At 32.9% G+C, this 15,351-nt stretch overlaps 1 protein-coding gene across 1 annotated transcript in view; it reads left to right on the forward strand.

The window, feature by feature from the left end:
- The window catches only part of Cfap47 (cilia and flagella associated protein 47), a 236,069-nt gene that overhangs the window by 214,067 nt on the left and 6,651 nt on the right, over positions 1–15,351 (forward strand). The window contains exons 63-64 of the mRNA XM_042702461.1: positions 1,909–2,080; positions 4,911–5,072. Coding sequence (XP_042558395.1) covers positions 1,909–2,080; positions 4,911–5,072 — 334 coding nt within the window. The remainder of the gene's footprint in view (positions 1–1,908; positions 2,081–4,910; positions 5,073–15,351) is intronic.

Below are 15,351 nucleotides of genomic sequence, written 5' to 3' on the forward strand. Positions count from 1 at the left end.
TAAGGATTAATTCAATTGTTTGAAGCAGTGTAGCTATTGTGAATTTTTTTTTGGAGGCTCCTCAACATTTAAAACCAGAATTACCATATACTCCAGTAATTGTACTTCTGGGTTAAAAAAAAGAATTAAAAGCAGAATCTCAAAGAAATATCTTTATTTCCATTGTTCATTGAAACATTATTTATATTGGGCAATATGTAGAAACCAACTAAATGTTAATCAATTGGTGAATAAAAATATGAGGTAGAAACATATAGTGGGACAATATTTAGCTTTATGAAAAAGGAAATGGTTGTATAATAAAAGTCATTATTGTAGGTGAAATAAACCAGTCACCAAAAATCAAATACTTATGATACTACTTTTATATGATAAATTATAAATAGTCAAACTCACAGATACAGGGATTATAATAGAATTAGAAGGGTCTACACAGAAAAGTAATAGACAAATTGTAAAATGAATAATCACTAGAAATCTGTTGTAAATAAAGTACCTATAGTTAAAAAATATTGTAGCTTAAAAATGTATGAAGAGGTAGATCATGAGCTGCATAAATGTAACAGAAGCTAAAGAAATATTTACGCATAGAAAACTTTTCTGTAGGTTTCACTATTTTAAGTCTCTTAACGTGTACTCCAATCAGGATTCAAGCTAAAGAAATTATAACTCTAATAATATAGATGATTCAAACTTATTACTTGAAAAATTCTAAATTTTCCTAGATAACCAAGGTAAGAAAGCAGCCAACATCGTGTCAAATGTAATATTAATAGAACAATCTATTTCAAATAGTTATGGAGAATATAGTTTTTAATATGGTCATTATTGTGCTGCTTAATTACTTTTCAGATGAAAAAGATTACTTAAGTCTAAAAATAACTGTATGGAAGGTTTGCAGACCAATCTCAAACAAGTGTTCTCTCTAAAACACGTATATTTTCTTCTGTTCAATATCACCAATGTCACCAAGCATATTCATTTTTTTATGTTTGTAAATCTTCTGTTTTGTTCTCCTAAAGTAGATCCCACTGTCTAGAAATAGAATGATAAATCATCTCTCAAATTTAATATTTTTCTGTGTCAATGCTATCTAAATATTTGGTAAAATAAATTGATCACATTTTTTCTTTACTGGCATATGTTAACAACCTTGTTGATTTTCCTGCCCTTTTTCCAAGAGTATAAGGAAATTACCTTCATTCTCTATAAATCTTTCTTTGGCTTCCTTTTCCACCTATATCTATATGAAGAAATGTGTCTGGAAAGTCTGAATATTGTCAGTATTATAAGTGCATACAACAGAAAATCAGTTCCTTTCTCTTTCATACAAAATGAATTGCAATTTACAGAGCATATTAAACATTGTCCAAAGGAGTATAAATGGTATTTTGTACCTTATGATGCAAATTAAAGCACTATATTCTGTGACTTGGAGTCTGATTAGGTTTTAGGAGTCAAAATTAATCACAGTTTTATCTTTCCTCACCTGAATTTAAAAGTGAAAAACAAATATCTTATTTGTGTGAGACACATAAGATGAAAATGTGAGCTTTATTACTTATAAAGTTGAACTGGAAAATAATTTGACTTTCTGGGGTCATTGGGGTTTATTTGTTCCTTATTATAAAATGAGTATATGCATGGATTTAAGCATGTAAGAATTATATCTATATATTAATTTATTAATTTACCTTTGAAAGGAAAGATGCACAATGTTATATAGCTGTAAATACAGTAGACATTATGAACATAATAATAGATAATATTTACTTTTTCCCTTCCCTTAAATACACACACACACACACACACACACACACACACACACACGTAATTAATGCTGACTCATAAATTTATATTCAAGCTATGCATATTTGATTAAATATAAATATATTTTATTTTTCCCAGAAATGCCTAAAGTACGTGAATTTGAATATGACCTAGAATATGAAAATGAATCTCTGAAGAATGATTTCGATGCCTGTATAACTCTATATGTGTTACAACAAGATTGTAATGTAGAAGAGGAAACGTTAACATTGATCTTCAATCTGATATTTATACCAATGAAACCCTTAAAGTAAACTTGCTTTCCTTATTTTTTGTTGAACAGTATTGTGATTTTTTTAACAATGTTACCTTACTTTGCATCTTTCAATATTTGAATTTCCAGCATTCCATATTTCTGTATAACTATGAGAAAAGTGTTTTGGACTATATTATTGCTAATTATGAAGCTATAAATGTAACTTTTCCTACTAAGAAAAAAATGGTCTAAGTGGAAGGAAATTTAAGATATCTATGAAGAACTGTGGCATCCTTAAGTAATATTAACCAATGAAACAATGAATTTGGTAAAATCTAGTTTTGATGTGAGCATGTGGAAGGGATGGGGTAGAATGGTGTAAAGGATGACATGTATAAAAGTGCATTGTACTTATAAGCTGATTTGTTGAACCATAACCCCTTTGAACAGCTATTTAAAGATAATAAAATATAAAATAAAATAAAAATCTGATCAAGTGCAGTACACTAGCAACAATATTAGCTCTTAATATTCCTTCTTAGAGTATAGGCAGTTCAAATGATGAAACTATTTACACTATATTCTTTAGACTCCACTCATATCCCTTGTAAATGGGATCTGAAAGAATAGTGAACTTTGGATGTTTATACTCTGTACACTCTCTGTATATCATGTAGTGTTTTGATGTTTACATTAGGAAACTAATTCTTAGTAGCTGCAAATACTATGCTATGCTACATATAGAATAGGAATTTCTTTGTATTTGGATGCAGACACAATGGTTAGAACCACAATATATACAAAGTATAATGTGCAGAAGAGAAAAATTGAAATTAATACTGGGCTTTTAATCATTCCTAATGTGTGCAACTGCGTATTCAATGCCATCATGAATGTATTTCAAGTGGCTTGAATGTTCGGGATGGAGCTCAGTGGTGAAATGCTTGCCACATATGTGTGCAACCCTGTTTTCAATGCTCAGGGGAAAAGGAGGAGGAAGAAGAGGAGGAGAAAGAAGATTACTAATGCCATGGTATAAGAAAATATGAAAATATGAGACAGATAAAGGTTTTAGGTTTGCATTTGGTATGTGTTAACTTTAGGGTCATATATGGTTAGTGGCTTACTTACATTACATAGATTTCCATTGTTTCTTTGTGGCACATTTTTATCAGTATGCTATTGAAATATCATTTTGAAATTTTTGTTTCCACTTTTTATTTTTAATTTTATTACCTTTAATATCTGTACAAATATCTGTACAAAGGAGTTGCCATTTCACAAGGCAGTTTATGAATGTGATATATATCTTGATGAATGTCACCCCTTTCAGTATTCTTACCCATCCCTCTTCTCTATTTTGCAGCATATACACTGGATTCTTGACTACATTCTCCCCTTCTTCTCTTCATTCATCCATCCTTTTCCCTTGTCCCTACCCCACCCTTTTCAAGTGCCCACTTCTTGGCCTTTTATTTTGTTGTACTTCAATTTGCCTTTCTAAGGAATTACACTGTTTGAGTTCTCCCTTGAATATACCATATTACAGTTAATACACTTGCATACACTTGCATACCACCCAATGTATCTATAAGTTTATAAGCTAAATCTGGCTTCCACATACATACAAGGAAAAACATGTATCCTTTGTCTCTCTCGGCCTGACTTACTTCACTCAATATAATATAAACAATGCAATAATGAACATCCTCATACAATCTTTGAGATTTGTATATCCAGGAAAAATTACTAAAAGTGAAATTTTTTCTTATGTGGTGCTTTAAATTTGGAAATTTGTCTATTCACTCCTCAAATGGTTGCGTAGTTTTATAGAACTACCTAAAGAAGAACAGACTGGCCAGAGCAATTCTTTGTGTTTTTTGTTTGTTTTTCTAAGAGCTGTTCTCTTTTACACTTTATGTAAGAATTTTGTAATTTCATTTTCCAATCCAGAATTATGATATTGCCACTAACTTGTTAGCATAGTTGAGTCATATACACCCCAAGCAGGCAAACAACCAGAAAACCCTTCTACTCCATATGCTATCTTCCTCCTCCCCTCTTCATCATAACCAAGTGCTTTGAAAGTCTGCTTTTTACATTAACTCAACTGCCACTTTATCCTTCAACATACATGTGATCTTCACTAATTACTATTTGATTTTTTAAACTTTACATTACATGGGATTTCATAGCAGTAGACAAATAGTTCTCTGTGTGAGGAAAGTGTTGATAAGGTCTAATAGCAATACTTCATCTTGGGAAAAAATCCACAAATGGACTATCATAAAATTGTCCATAAATTCTTAAGTATTGAGAAATTCTATGCTGGTTACATGGTATTTGCAGATTCCATTTTTCATAAATGAGTGGATTTTAGAAAATAACTACATAATAGAGAAGATAACCCACAAAATAATTATCTCAAACAGAAAATGACATAAACTATTGCCTACAAAATATTCCCAAGTAAAAGTAGTATTAATCTACATTTTAGAAGAACTAAGTGTCTCAATTTTTATTGCAATCTCAAAACTTGCTTGCATTTTAGCCTTTAAGAGAGCTTTGAGGTGCCAGGCACTGGTGGCTCATGCTTATAATCCCAGATGTTCAAGAGGCTGAGATCTAAGTGCCACAGTATAATGTCAGTCTGGGCAGGAAAGTCCATGAGACTCTTATCTCCAGTTAACTGCCAAAAAGCCAGAAATAGAGCTATGAATGAAGTGGTAAAGCACTAGCTCTGGGGAAAAAAATCAACTTAGGGACAGCACTGAGGCATTATGTTCAAGCCCCAGAACCAGCATACATAAACAAAAATTACTTGAATGTATGTATTCTCTTTCCATGTTTGTAATATCTTTAAGTTTTTTCTTTTATGTTGTAGGGCTCTTGTTACAATCAAATTAGAGTGTATATCTGAAGGAATCTGGAGGTTTCCATTAATATTGATGGCTACTGAGCCGGAAGTGGAAGATGTCATTGATATCCCAGGAATTGGTTTATTTAAAGAATCTGTTATAGACTTCAGAGTGACAAGTCAGACAAGGTAATGTATAAAATAGAAATATATAATTGGTTTTATGAGTCTTATTTGCTGGACCCTGGGGTTAAATTTACAATGAAAAAGCCTATGGATCATCTTTTATGTACTTTTGAGAGAGAAAAAACTCAAATTATGTGCCTTATCGTATTTATTACAGTGTACCAACTTTGGAAACCCTCTTTTTATTAAGATCACTTTTTATTTATTCAATCAACACATTTTTCAATTTTCAGTTTATACTTGCTTATTATGCATATTGTAGTACATTTATACCTAGATATTTCCATTTTAAATATTATTTTATTAGATTCTATTAGTTGCAGGAGGGTTTCTTGTCACACTTCTAAACATGCATGCAAAGTATCCAGATCAAATTCACCCACTCCATCTTTCTCTCCCCCTCCCCAACTTCCCTTCTTAAAACAAAAGGATTAGAGGTATAGATCAAGTAATAAGATGTTTACCTATAAAATACCAGGCCTTAGGTTCAAACCTCAGTACTGAGAAAGTATCATCTGGGTCTGGAAATTTCACGTGCAAAAGCTTTTAACCGTATATCTACTTTAATACTTACATGAAAGATTGGCATGGTGGCCACATTTGTTTTTTTGTTTTTGTTTTTGTTTTTTTTTTGTCAGTTGTGGGGCCTGAACTCTGGGCCTGGGCACTGTCCCTCAGCTCTTCAGCTCAAGGCTAGTGCTCTACCACTTGAGCCACAGTACCACTTCTGGCTTTTTCTGCTTACGTTGTGCTGAGGAATCAAACCAAGGCCTCATGCATGCAAGACAAGCACTCTACCACTGAGCCATCTTCCTAGCCCCCACATTTGTAATCCTGGCACTCAGTAGGCAGACAGAAGGATCAAGAGTTTACCCTGTTTCATAAACTAAAAATATCCCCTGTTGTCACTGGATTTGATTTTGGTATCCTGAGTATTTAGTACTCTGAATTAGGGAAGGGAAGGGGAACAACAAAGTGGTGAGTAAAGGACCAAGAGGGAACCAACGCAATAGCCATACTCAAAAAACAGTATGTTGGAAATGAACTGTACAACTGGGGAGGGATGGATGGGAGGAAAGTGGGACAAAAATGAGGGAGGGGTTAACAAGTTTGACAAGAAATGTACTCACTACCTTACTTGTGTAACTGTAATCCCTCTGTACATCATCTTAACAATAAAATTTAAAAAAAATTAACACAAAATACCAATCTGAGGACACTCCAAAATGTAGATCCATAAAACTTAAAACAAATAAATAGCCACGTTAAAAAAACCTAAAACAAAAAGTCAGTTATAAAGAAAAATAAAAACTGGCTTACGTAGATTATTTATTAAAAATTATGTGAGTTGTGGCAGTTTGTGCTTTTCAACTAATCAATTAATTTCTTCTGAATTTTTAAAACATATGTGTAGGGTTGTATATAATATTGTGTTATTTTTCCATTGATATTTACAGAGAATCCTTTTTGTAAAAATCTGTCACTGGCAGCTGCTTTTGTCACCACTTGTGTTAGAGGTTTGTCAATTTGGGGGGCTTTTTTTTTTTAAAGAACTAGTTCTGTATTTTTACTGTTTTAGTTTTAATTCTACTTTCATTCTTTTCTTTCTTTACCTGCTATGAATTTATTTTGATCTTTATTTTCTAGTTTCTTAAAGCAAGAGTTAAATTATTGATTTAGGTCTTTCCCTTTTGTCCTGTAGCATACCCTGAAAGTTCTGATTTAGCTGCATTGTATGGTTTTAATATTTATGTTACTATGTAAATATTATATACTATACTTTTATTTATTCGGTTCTATATTTTCATATTCATTGCATTTTAAACGTATTTTTTAATTTTCTTTGAGACTTCCTCTTGGAGGCATGACTTATTTACAACAGTGTTATTTAACTTAAAAATATTTGAAGATTTGGTGTCTCCCGCTTACTGATTTTTAATATTAATTCACTGTGTCAGCAAACATACTCTATATAAATTCAATTATTCAGGGCTTGGAATGTGGCTTAGTGGTGGAGTGCTTGCCTAGTATCCATGAAGGCCTGAGTTTGATTCCTCAGTACCACCTACACAGAAAAAAACAGAAGTGGTGCTGTGGCTCAAGTCGTAGAGTGTTAGCTCAGGGACAGTGCCCAGGCCCTGAGTTCAAGCCCCAGGACTGTCAAAAAAGAAAAAAAAAGAAAACAAGAATTATTCATGCTTGTAAGTAACTTGTTTCTGCAGAGGAATCCATGGATAGATACATAAATGCACAATATAGAATAATGTTCAGTGTTCTGTAGTATCTATTATAGCCTGCTAATTGATTATATTGATCAATTCTTTTGCTTTCTTTCCTGAATTTCTGTTCAAATAATTCTATCAATTAGCAATGGAAAGTTTACCTTAAAGCATACTTACAGATAAAACAGAACCTTGATATATTTCCTAGGTTTCTGGAATACAATGGTTTTTATACATATTTACTATTTTTATTCAAAGATCTCATAAAACTTTAAAAACCTTGTTAAAGATTAGCCATTTAAAAAATGATGTGTATCCTTGTTTGTTGCATGAAGCCATGACGAAAATATATTTGGAATTTGTTCAAAATAAATTGTGTATTGGAATATTCAGAAATATTTAAGGGATTAACACATAGTTATGGACATTATTAAATCTCTATTCTTCTAGTAATTTAAACATTTTTGCTCGTTGATCTAGGTATACTTTCCCAGTTTGGTCAGGTTTCTTTTGCTCCTTATAAAATCAGAAGCAAAAAAATGAATTCTTGTTTTACTGTCATTCCTATTTACTCTTAGAAAAGTAATTCACTGTGTCTTTTTACTTCCATTCATTTCTTCTTGGAATGCTACCTCTTAAGTCAGAAGTCAATTTTCCTTCATTATCTACATACATCTTTCTGCCAAACACTTAAGCTTTGAACATTAGTCATTAGTACTAGGAGTCTATTTTAAATAGTCTACATCACAAATTTTACACATAAGTGAAAACTAAATATAGATTCCATCTAAAGCATGAGAATGTGAATTTATTTTATAACTTGAATTAATGAGTTAAACTATCTTCATTCTTGATTGTAGAAAATAAATAATTCATAGAGTTCACAGTAATCTAGTTATATTGTGCTATTGTTAATCATTCTATAATATTATTCTGCCCTTATTTTAATGAAAACATAGGAATTTAATCATTTGAAATGAAAATAACACAAGTTCAGTCCTTCATCACTTCACTTGTGATTGTTCTTGACAGATGCAATTAAGTAATTCAAACTTCAGTTATAAGATATTACAATCAAAAAGAAAAGTCTCAAAATTTTATATGACACAAGGAAAACTCAATAAGATCTCATCATGATTACTTCTTTCTACATTGAAAAATAAATTAGTTTCATTAGTCTACTTTGTCTTTACTTCTAATTGGAAAGTGTCTGCAAATTAACTGGAGACATAGACTTAGGACCATGTTTACCATCAGAAAAAGGGAGTAGGTTTATCCTGTTCTAAATATCCATTTTTAATTCAGATGTCATTGTGATACATTATCTCAGTGTATTGAGTAGCTATCTTAAGTTGAATAGACTCATCATCATAATAGCTATTATTTTAAAGAAATAATTAACATATGATTATCTATATCATATGATAAAAAGTCAAGCTTGAATCTATTATCTTAATCTTCCTGCAGTTCAGTTCTTGCTTTCCTGATTTCCCTTAAAGTATAACTTTATATTTTCATGCAACGGCTTTGAGAAAATGAGGCAATTACAAAGTCAATTTCTTCAAATTCCTATGTCATTTTTTTTTGTATTTTCACTTAGTACTTGATTTTTTAATGTCTTTGAGGTTTTCTCTTAATTGTAACTGAGTCTTTGAAACAGTAAAGTCGGCTTCCTTAAACATTGGTATTTTTAGTTATAAAAGAAAATCATTTTGCTTCATTGTAATCTAGAAATTTGAAGATCATTTTAGTTAATATTGCTAACATTTTCTTAAGTAGTTCACTTAGAATTTTTTATTTTGATGTATTTTTGTGAGTATCAAAATCAAGGAAAATCTCAGTGGCAATTTAAAATAAATTTACTTAATTGAATCCCAATAAACACTTCCTAAAGAATGAATGCATCTACTAGAAATTCTAGGATATAAAGACATATATGGCAGATGCATTCAAAATGTGATAAAGAAATAGATATATTGGTTTGAACTCTGTTATATTGAACTTTCATATATAGTGTTAAGAATTACAAAGAAATAAAAAAAAAACCAACAAAATGTTATTCTAAAGTATGGATTTTGATTCACTCCAGCTTGGCTTCTGAGTTGGTAATAATATGTCCCTTTATTTTTAAGATTGAACAGAAAACATAGTTATGCTCAGTAAGAGCATTGAGTGTGTAGATTCAAGGAACTTTAGTGTATGTTAAAGACTTAGGGTTCCTCATTCAGTAACAATCATGTTGGCCATGTCTGCAATTGTGTGAATTCTTAATAGAATTGGATGATAAAAATGGCTTCTTCTCATCCCTGACAGTTTATGCTGGTTGTTGGCTAGAAGCTCAGGTAGGAATATTGATGGTAGTATGCCTGAGTATAGTCTCTTATGTATAATCCAGGTACTAATATTATGTATATAGTAGTTGATTTCACATGGTGTGCATTCCCCAAGAGACCCAGGTGGAAGTTGCATGTCATTTTGACATTGAAAATCCTGAAAATTCCACAATGTCACTTAAGTTGCATTGTGTTGGTTACAAGGCAGCCATTAGGTTTGTCTGGATATAAAAAAGGCAGCCTAGGTAGCAGTTTTCAATTGGAAAACATGCAGTTATCTCTCTACAATCTTCTTAGGTATTGTCACTAGCAGGTAACATAACCAAAGATACAGAAAGGAATGAATTTACTTTCTTTGTATAGGTTAATTTTCTAGGACACTTTGAAACTACTTACTTCCATATTCCAAGTCCTTTTAAGTTTTATTTTAAATGACTCAGTGATATAAATAAACTAACTGAATATATTCAGCTTTTTATCCAGCTGTGGACAAACTATGAATACAGACACTGGAAATCTCAAGCTATTCTGAAGATCTAGAAAACGCTAGGGGGAATAATAAGAGTAAGAAAAAAATAAGATGGAATAAGAAAACAGATAGCAAGTCATCTTTTAAAAATCAAGGACTTCCCCATGAATGAATTCAATTTTAATCTTTTCTTTAGGAATTAAGAGTAAAAATAAATTGTGAAGAGAAATAAGTCTCCAAACCTTGTGTCTATACAACTTTCTTGTTTTCTGGGGGTGTAGGAAGAGACAAGGAAGAGAGAAAATGCATACACGCCACATGGTGGTAATTTTCATTAAATATGTAAAACACCATGTCCTTAAGTAAAGAAGAGACTAGCACAAGGGAGGCACTTTGAATATTACATTTCACTTTATATGCTTTTATTATTTAAGAGGACCAGTGTTTGTCAAAGGAATGATTTTAAGTATAATGATTCAGAGCTGCAAAGCGTTCTGAAGAACTAAGATTAAAAACATTACAGAGATCAAAGTATGAAAACAGCTTGCTTATTCTTTTTCATATTTTAATGTATTTTGTTTGCATATAATTGATTAGTAATAAATACTTGTATGTTTTGATTTTTAATGTCTTACTTTTTACTCATATCTGACATTTACAGTAGCATTAAAATATGCCTCTTTAAAATGAATGAACAAGCTAACTAATCCTAACACTTGAGTCTAAAACAGGTAAATCCCAAACAGTTTGTGCTACATACCAAGATCCTGTCAACAAAAACAAAGCAACCTAGTGTCTTGTACATCTCATTGTTACAATGAGTCATTCTGTATCCTTGTTATTTCCCTTCCCCTCCCCAAATTAGAAAAATGTATATGCAAGATGCAGGGCACCAGAATCAAATACAGTGAAAATGGGGGTTATACCATAGGGGGAAGAACATACAAAAGGAACAAAAAGATCACATAGTACATTAAAAACAAGAGCAAATAAGAAAAAACCTCTTGTGTCCCTATCTTGGGTTTCATTTCGCTTAGCATCATCTTTTATGTTCATATGTACATAGCTTTTGACCTTTTCTGTTTGTCTGGTAAGATTATCCTAGATGTGTACTAGTTATTGCAAATAAGGGAAAACATGAGACCTTTGTTTCTTTGGGTCTGTCTTACTTCACTCAATACAATTTTTTTCCAAGTCTTTCCATTTCTTAACAAATGGGGCAGTGTCATTCTTTCTGATGGAGGCATAGAATTCCATTATATAGATATATATGCAGATATATATGACATTTTATTGATCCATTCAGCTACTGAGGGGAATCTGGGTTGTCTCCATATCTTACCTATGGTTAAATAATGCTGCAATAAACATAGTTGTGCTGGTAGCTTTAGTATGGCTTTGTTTGTGATCATTTGGGTAAATGCCCAAAAGTGGGATTGCTGGGTCATAGGGGAGCTCTATGTGGAGTCTTTTGAGGAACCTCCATACTGCTTTCCAAAGTGGTTGAACAAGTTTATACTCCCACCAACAATGCAGTAGGGTTCCCTTCTGGCCACATCCCCTCCAGCATCTGTTGTTATTAGAGTTCTTGATTATAGCCATTCTAACTGGAGTGAGGTGGAATCTCAATACTTTGATTTGCATTTCTCTTATGGTTCTATTGGCCATTCTTATTTCCTCCTAAGAGAAGTGTCCTTTTAAGTCTTTAGCCCACTTATTAATCTGGCACTTGTTTCTTTGAGGATTTGTTGTATGTGTGCTGGCTAAAACACCCACAATAATGCTTATATGTAATTTAAGAAATATTTGGGTAATTATATTTCATGTGTTGTTTAAACAATCTGATTCATAACCTATCTTAAACTACAGCTAAATCTCCATTTATTCCTAACAATAACAATGAAATTACCATCTTTAAAAAATGATGACATGTTAAAAAAAAGCCTGATGAAATTGTATTGTAAGCAGTTTTCTCAAGGACTTTCTACTGACTGAGACAAATAGCTTTCAAATGCTCCAGATGGGAGAGTAAAAAATACTTTTTAACTCTCTGAAAGACCTTTAAAATTTAATGACAATTTTCCTTCTTTGGAAATCATATAACTCTTCTCTCTGCATTAGCACTAACTTTCTAGTCAATATTTATCTGAGTAGCTATTTCAATTTTGTGAATACAAACACTTTTACCTTTGAGAATTGCTGCAACATCCCTGTTATTAACATATGGGAGGGGATATTTTCCCATATACAGAGTTATCTATTTTGCTTAATGATAAAAAAATTGTTACCTAGACAAAGAACAGAAAATGATTTGTTTCCAGCGAAGTTCAAAGTTGTGTCAAAAATAGGACAATTTGAGCTCCAGTTTCATCCAATTTTTTACAAATGACATGATTTCATGGTTCCATTATTCTTTATGAGTGAATAATATTGCATTGTGCATGTGTGTGTATATAATTTTGTTTTCTTTTTTGACATATTGGTTGTTCAGAAGTGTGTTCAGTTTCCACATAATCGTGAATTTTCCTAAATTCTTCCTATTAATTTTGTTTTCATATTGGTCTGGTTGGAAAGGATACTTGAGACAATTTCAATGTTTTTAAATTTGTTATCTTATTTTATGGTCATCATAGTGCTTATCCCAAAGAACAGTCCTATGTGTCTTTGAGAAGGATGCATATTCTGCTGCAGTTAGATGAAGTGTTCTGTATCTATATTAAGTCCATTGGATAAAAAGTGTAGTTCAAGTTCAGTGATTCCCTTTCCAGTCTGGATGATGAATATCTTGTTGAAAGCAGAGTTTCAAAGTCTCCTACTATTACTATATTGTTATTTTCCCTTCAGATATTTTTAATATTTCCATTAAATATTCCAAGTTCCTAGTGTTTGCCTCATTTACATATTTACAATGGTTTGATCCACATTTTAATTGACCCTTTTATCATTATACAATGATGGGACAGTTTGCCCCTTATGACATTTTTTGTATTAAAATTTATTTTTTCTCATCTCTGAAGGACAACTCTGGTAATTGAAGTGTCTACTATTGACAAAATTGGTATTTTTTTTTCTTTAGCATTTCAAACATGTCTCAGTGTCTCCTGGTCTGCCTGGTTGCAACAAAGAAGTACACAGATAACCTATTGGAATTTAGTTTGTGAGGATAAGGTTTTTTCCTATTACTTTAAAAAATATGCGTTTTTTTCTATATTTTTGATAATTGACTATAAACTGTGTCTTGGTGAAGTATTTTGAGTTGGCACTGTAGATCTTTGAGCTTCAGCTATCAACCCAAAGATTTGGAAGGTATTCAGCTATTTCTTTTTCTTATTGGACTTCTGGATTTTTTTTCTCTTTCTCTTTTGCATCAAAACTAATGTACAGGCTGGGCACCGGTGGCTCAAGCCTGTAATAGCTACTCAGGAGGCAGAGATCTGAGGATCATGGTTCAAAGCCAAGCCCGGGCAGGAAAGTCTGTGAGACTCTTATCTCCAATAAACCACTATGTAACCAGAAGTGGCACTGTGGCTCAAGCGGTAGAGCGCTTGCCTTGAGCTGTAGAGCACAGGGACAGCACCCAGGCCCAGAGTTCAAGCTCCACAACAGACAGAAAAAAAAAAACTAATATACAAAATTTAGGTTTCTTTGTGCTTTCATTTGGCTTTTCAGTATTTTTATGTTTTTTTTTCTCCTCTCACTAGATCATTTCCAACTTCATTTGTAATACTTATTGTTCTGTTCGATCTAGTCTTCCACTGACATTGTCAATTATATTCTTAAATTTAATAATTATGTCTCTTGTCTCTAATATTTCTACTTGGTTCTTTTACATATTTCTCTTCTTGCTTGGTTCTTGTAGTATTCTCAGTTCCCTGGACTTGGTTATGAATGTTCTATTTTAGTTCACCAATTATTCAATTATTTAGAATTATTTATGAAACAATTCTCAAATCTCCAATTTTGGAGGGGATCATTCCTTGTTACTATTGTGTTTCCCTGAGTCTCCATAACACTTATAGTCTTAACAAAAATGTCCATTTATAAATTGTCTCTGGTTTAAAATAATACATTCAATTTGGTGACAGAGTGTGCAAGCATGCTACAGCATGAATGTAGCAGTTTAGGATGTTAAATAGGGGGCAAATGGTTACTTGAGGCCTGAAGGAAATAATGTCTCAAACAAAGGAGGAGGCAACAGTGCTCAATAGGAAATGTATTCATTACCTTGCTCATGTAACTATAACCCTTCTGTACAGCATTTTTGCAATAAAAAACATACAAAAAAGAGGTGAAAGAGTTGAAATCTATATCAGTAACTATATGATGCCTGCAAAAAAGAGATGTAAAGGACCTAGATATCTCTCATGGCTCTTGGAGTCCTTAGTGATGCCTCTGGGCTCAGGGTAAGGGATCAGGACAGTCATCAGTGGAAGCTAGATCTGGCAGTATTGCCAGTTAGGTGAAGAAAATAGCTACATGTGGCAGAGTTGAGTCTCTTGGCTTGTGTATGGTGGTAAAGTCTGGAGTTAGAGACTGAGGTAGGGCTACCTATAGGCACCCATGTGGAAATTAAGCTTGCAGTGTGTTCTTGAACAATTTCAGGTATCAGCTGTGGAATGAAGTCCAGCCAATTATATAGGTATGGCTAGCAATAGGCCTAAGCTGGAGGTTTGCAGCTGAAGGTGTAAAGGTCAAGCTGTGTGTTCAAGTACAGTGGTAGAGAAAGCCATCAGGAGCCTGAGCCAGCTACTCAGGCATATGTAACTGCAGTATTTGTGGCCAGCAGTATGCACCAGCCTTACTTCAATGGTCATCTCCTCATGCGCTGTTGTGGAAGCTAGCGTCTACAGCAGGGAGCTTGGGGACACTGGAAAGCAAATCTGAGGTAGTTGTGTTTGGTTCTGGGGTAGAATATCCCCAGCAGCAGAGCAGCCACAGACAGAGGAAGATAGTGTCTCAGGCCCCTGGCAACCATGAAGGCAAAAGTTTGAATCGACTTCAGTGGTGAAAGCTATAAGGAACTGTGGCAATTGTGTTTATTTTATGCTTCTTCAACAGGAAAAGCTGTCAGAGTCCTTTGGAAAGCAATTAACAGCGTCATCAGTGGCAAACACTGTAGGTTCTATGAGCATGATAGTTGTGAGGGATGTGTAGCAACTAAAAGGATCTTTTGAAGTCAGATGGAGTCCTCTTCAGAATAGAATACAAGACCATGGTCATTCCTTGTTACATGGCTGTTTTGATAGTTCCCATCTTCA

This window comes from Dipodomys spectabilis, unplaced genomic scaffold, assembly GCF_019054845.1.
Source record: "Dipodomys spectabilis isolate Male_0828 unplaced genomic scaffold, ASM1905484v1 ptg000324l, whole genome shotgun sequence".
Classification (NCBI taxonomy): Eukaryota; Metazoa; Chordata; class Mammalia; order Rodentia; family Heteromyidae; genus Dipodomys; species Dipodomys spectabilis.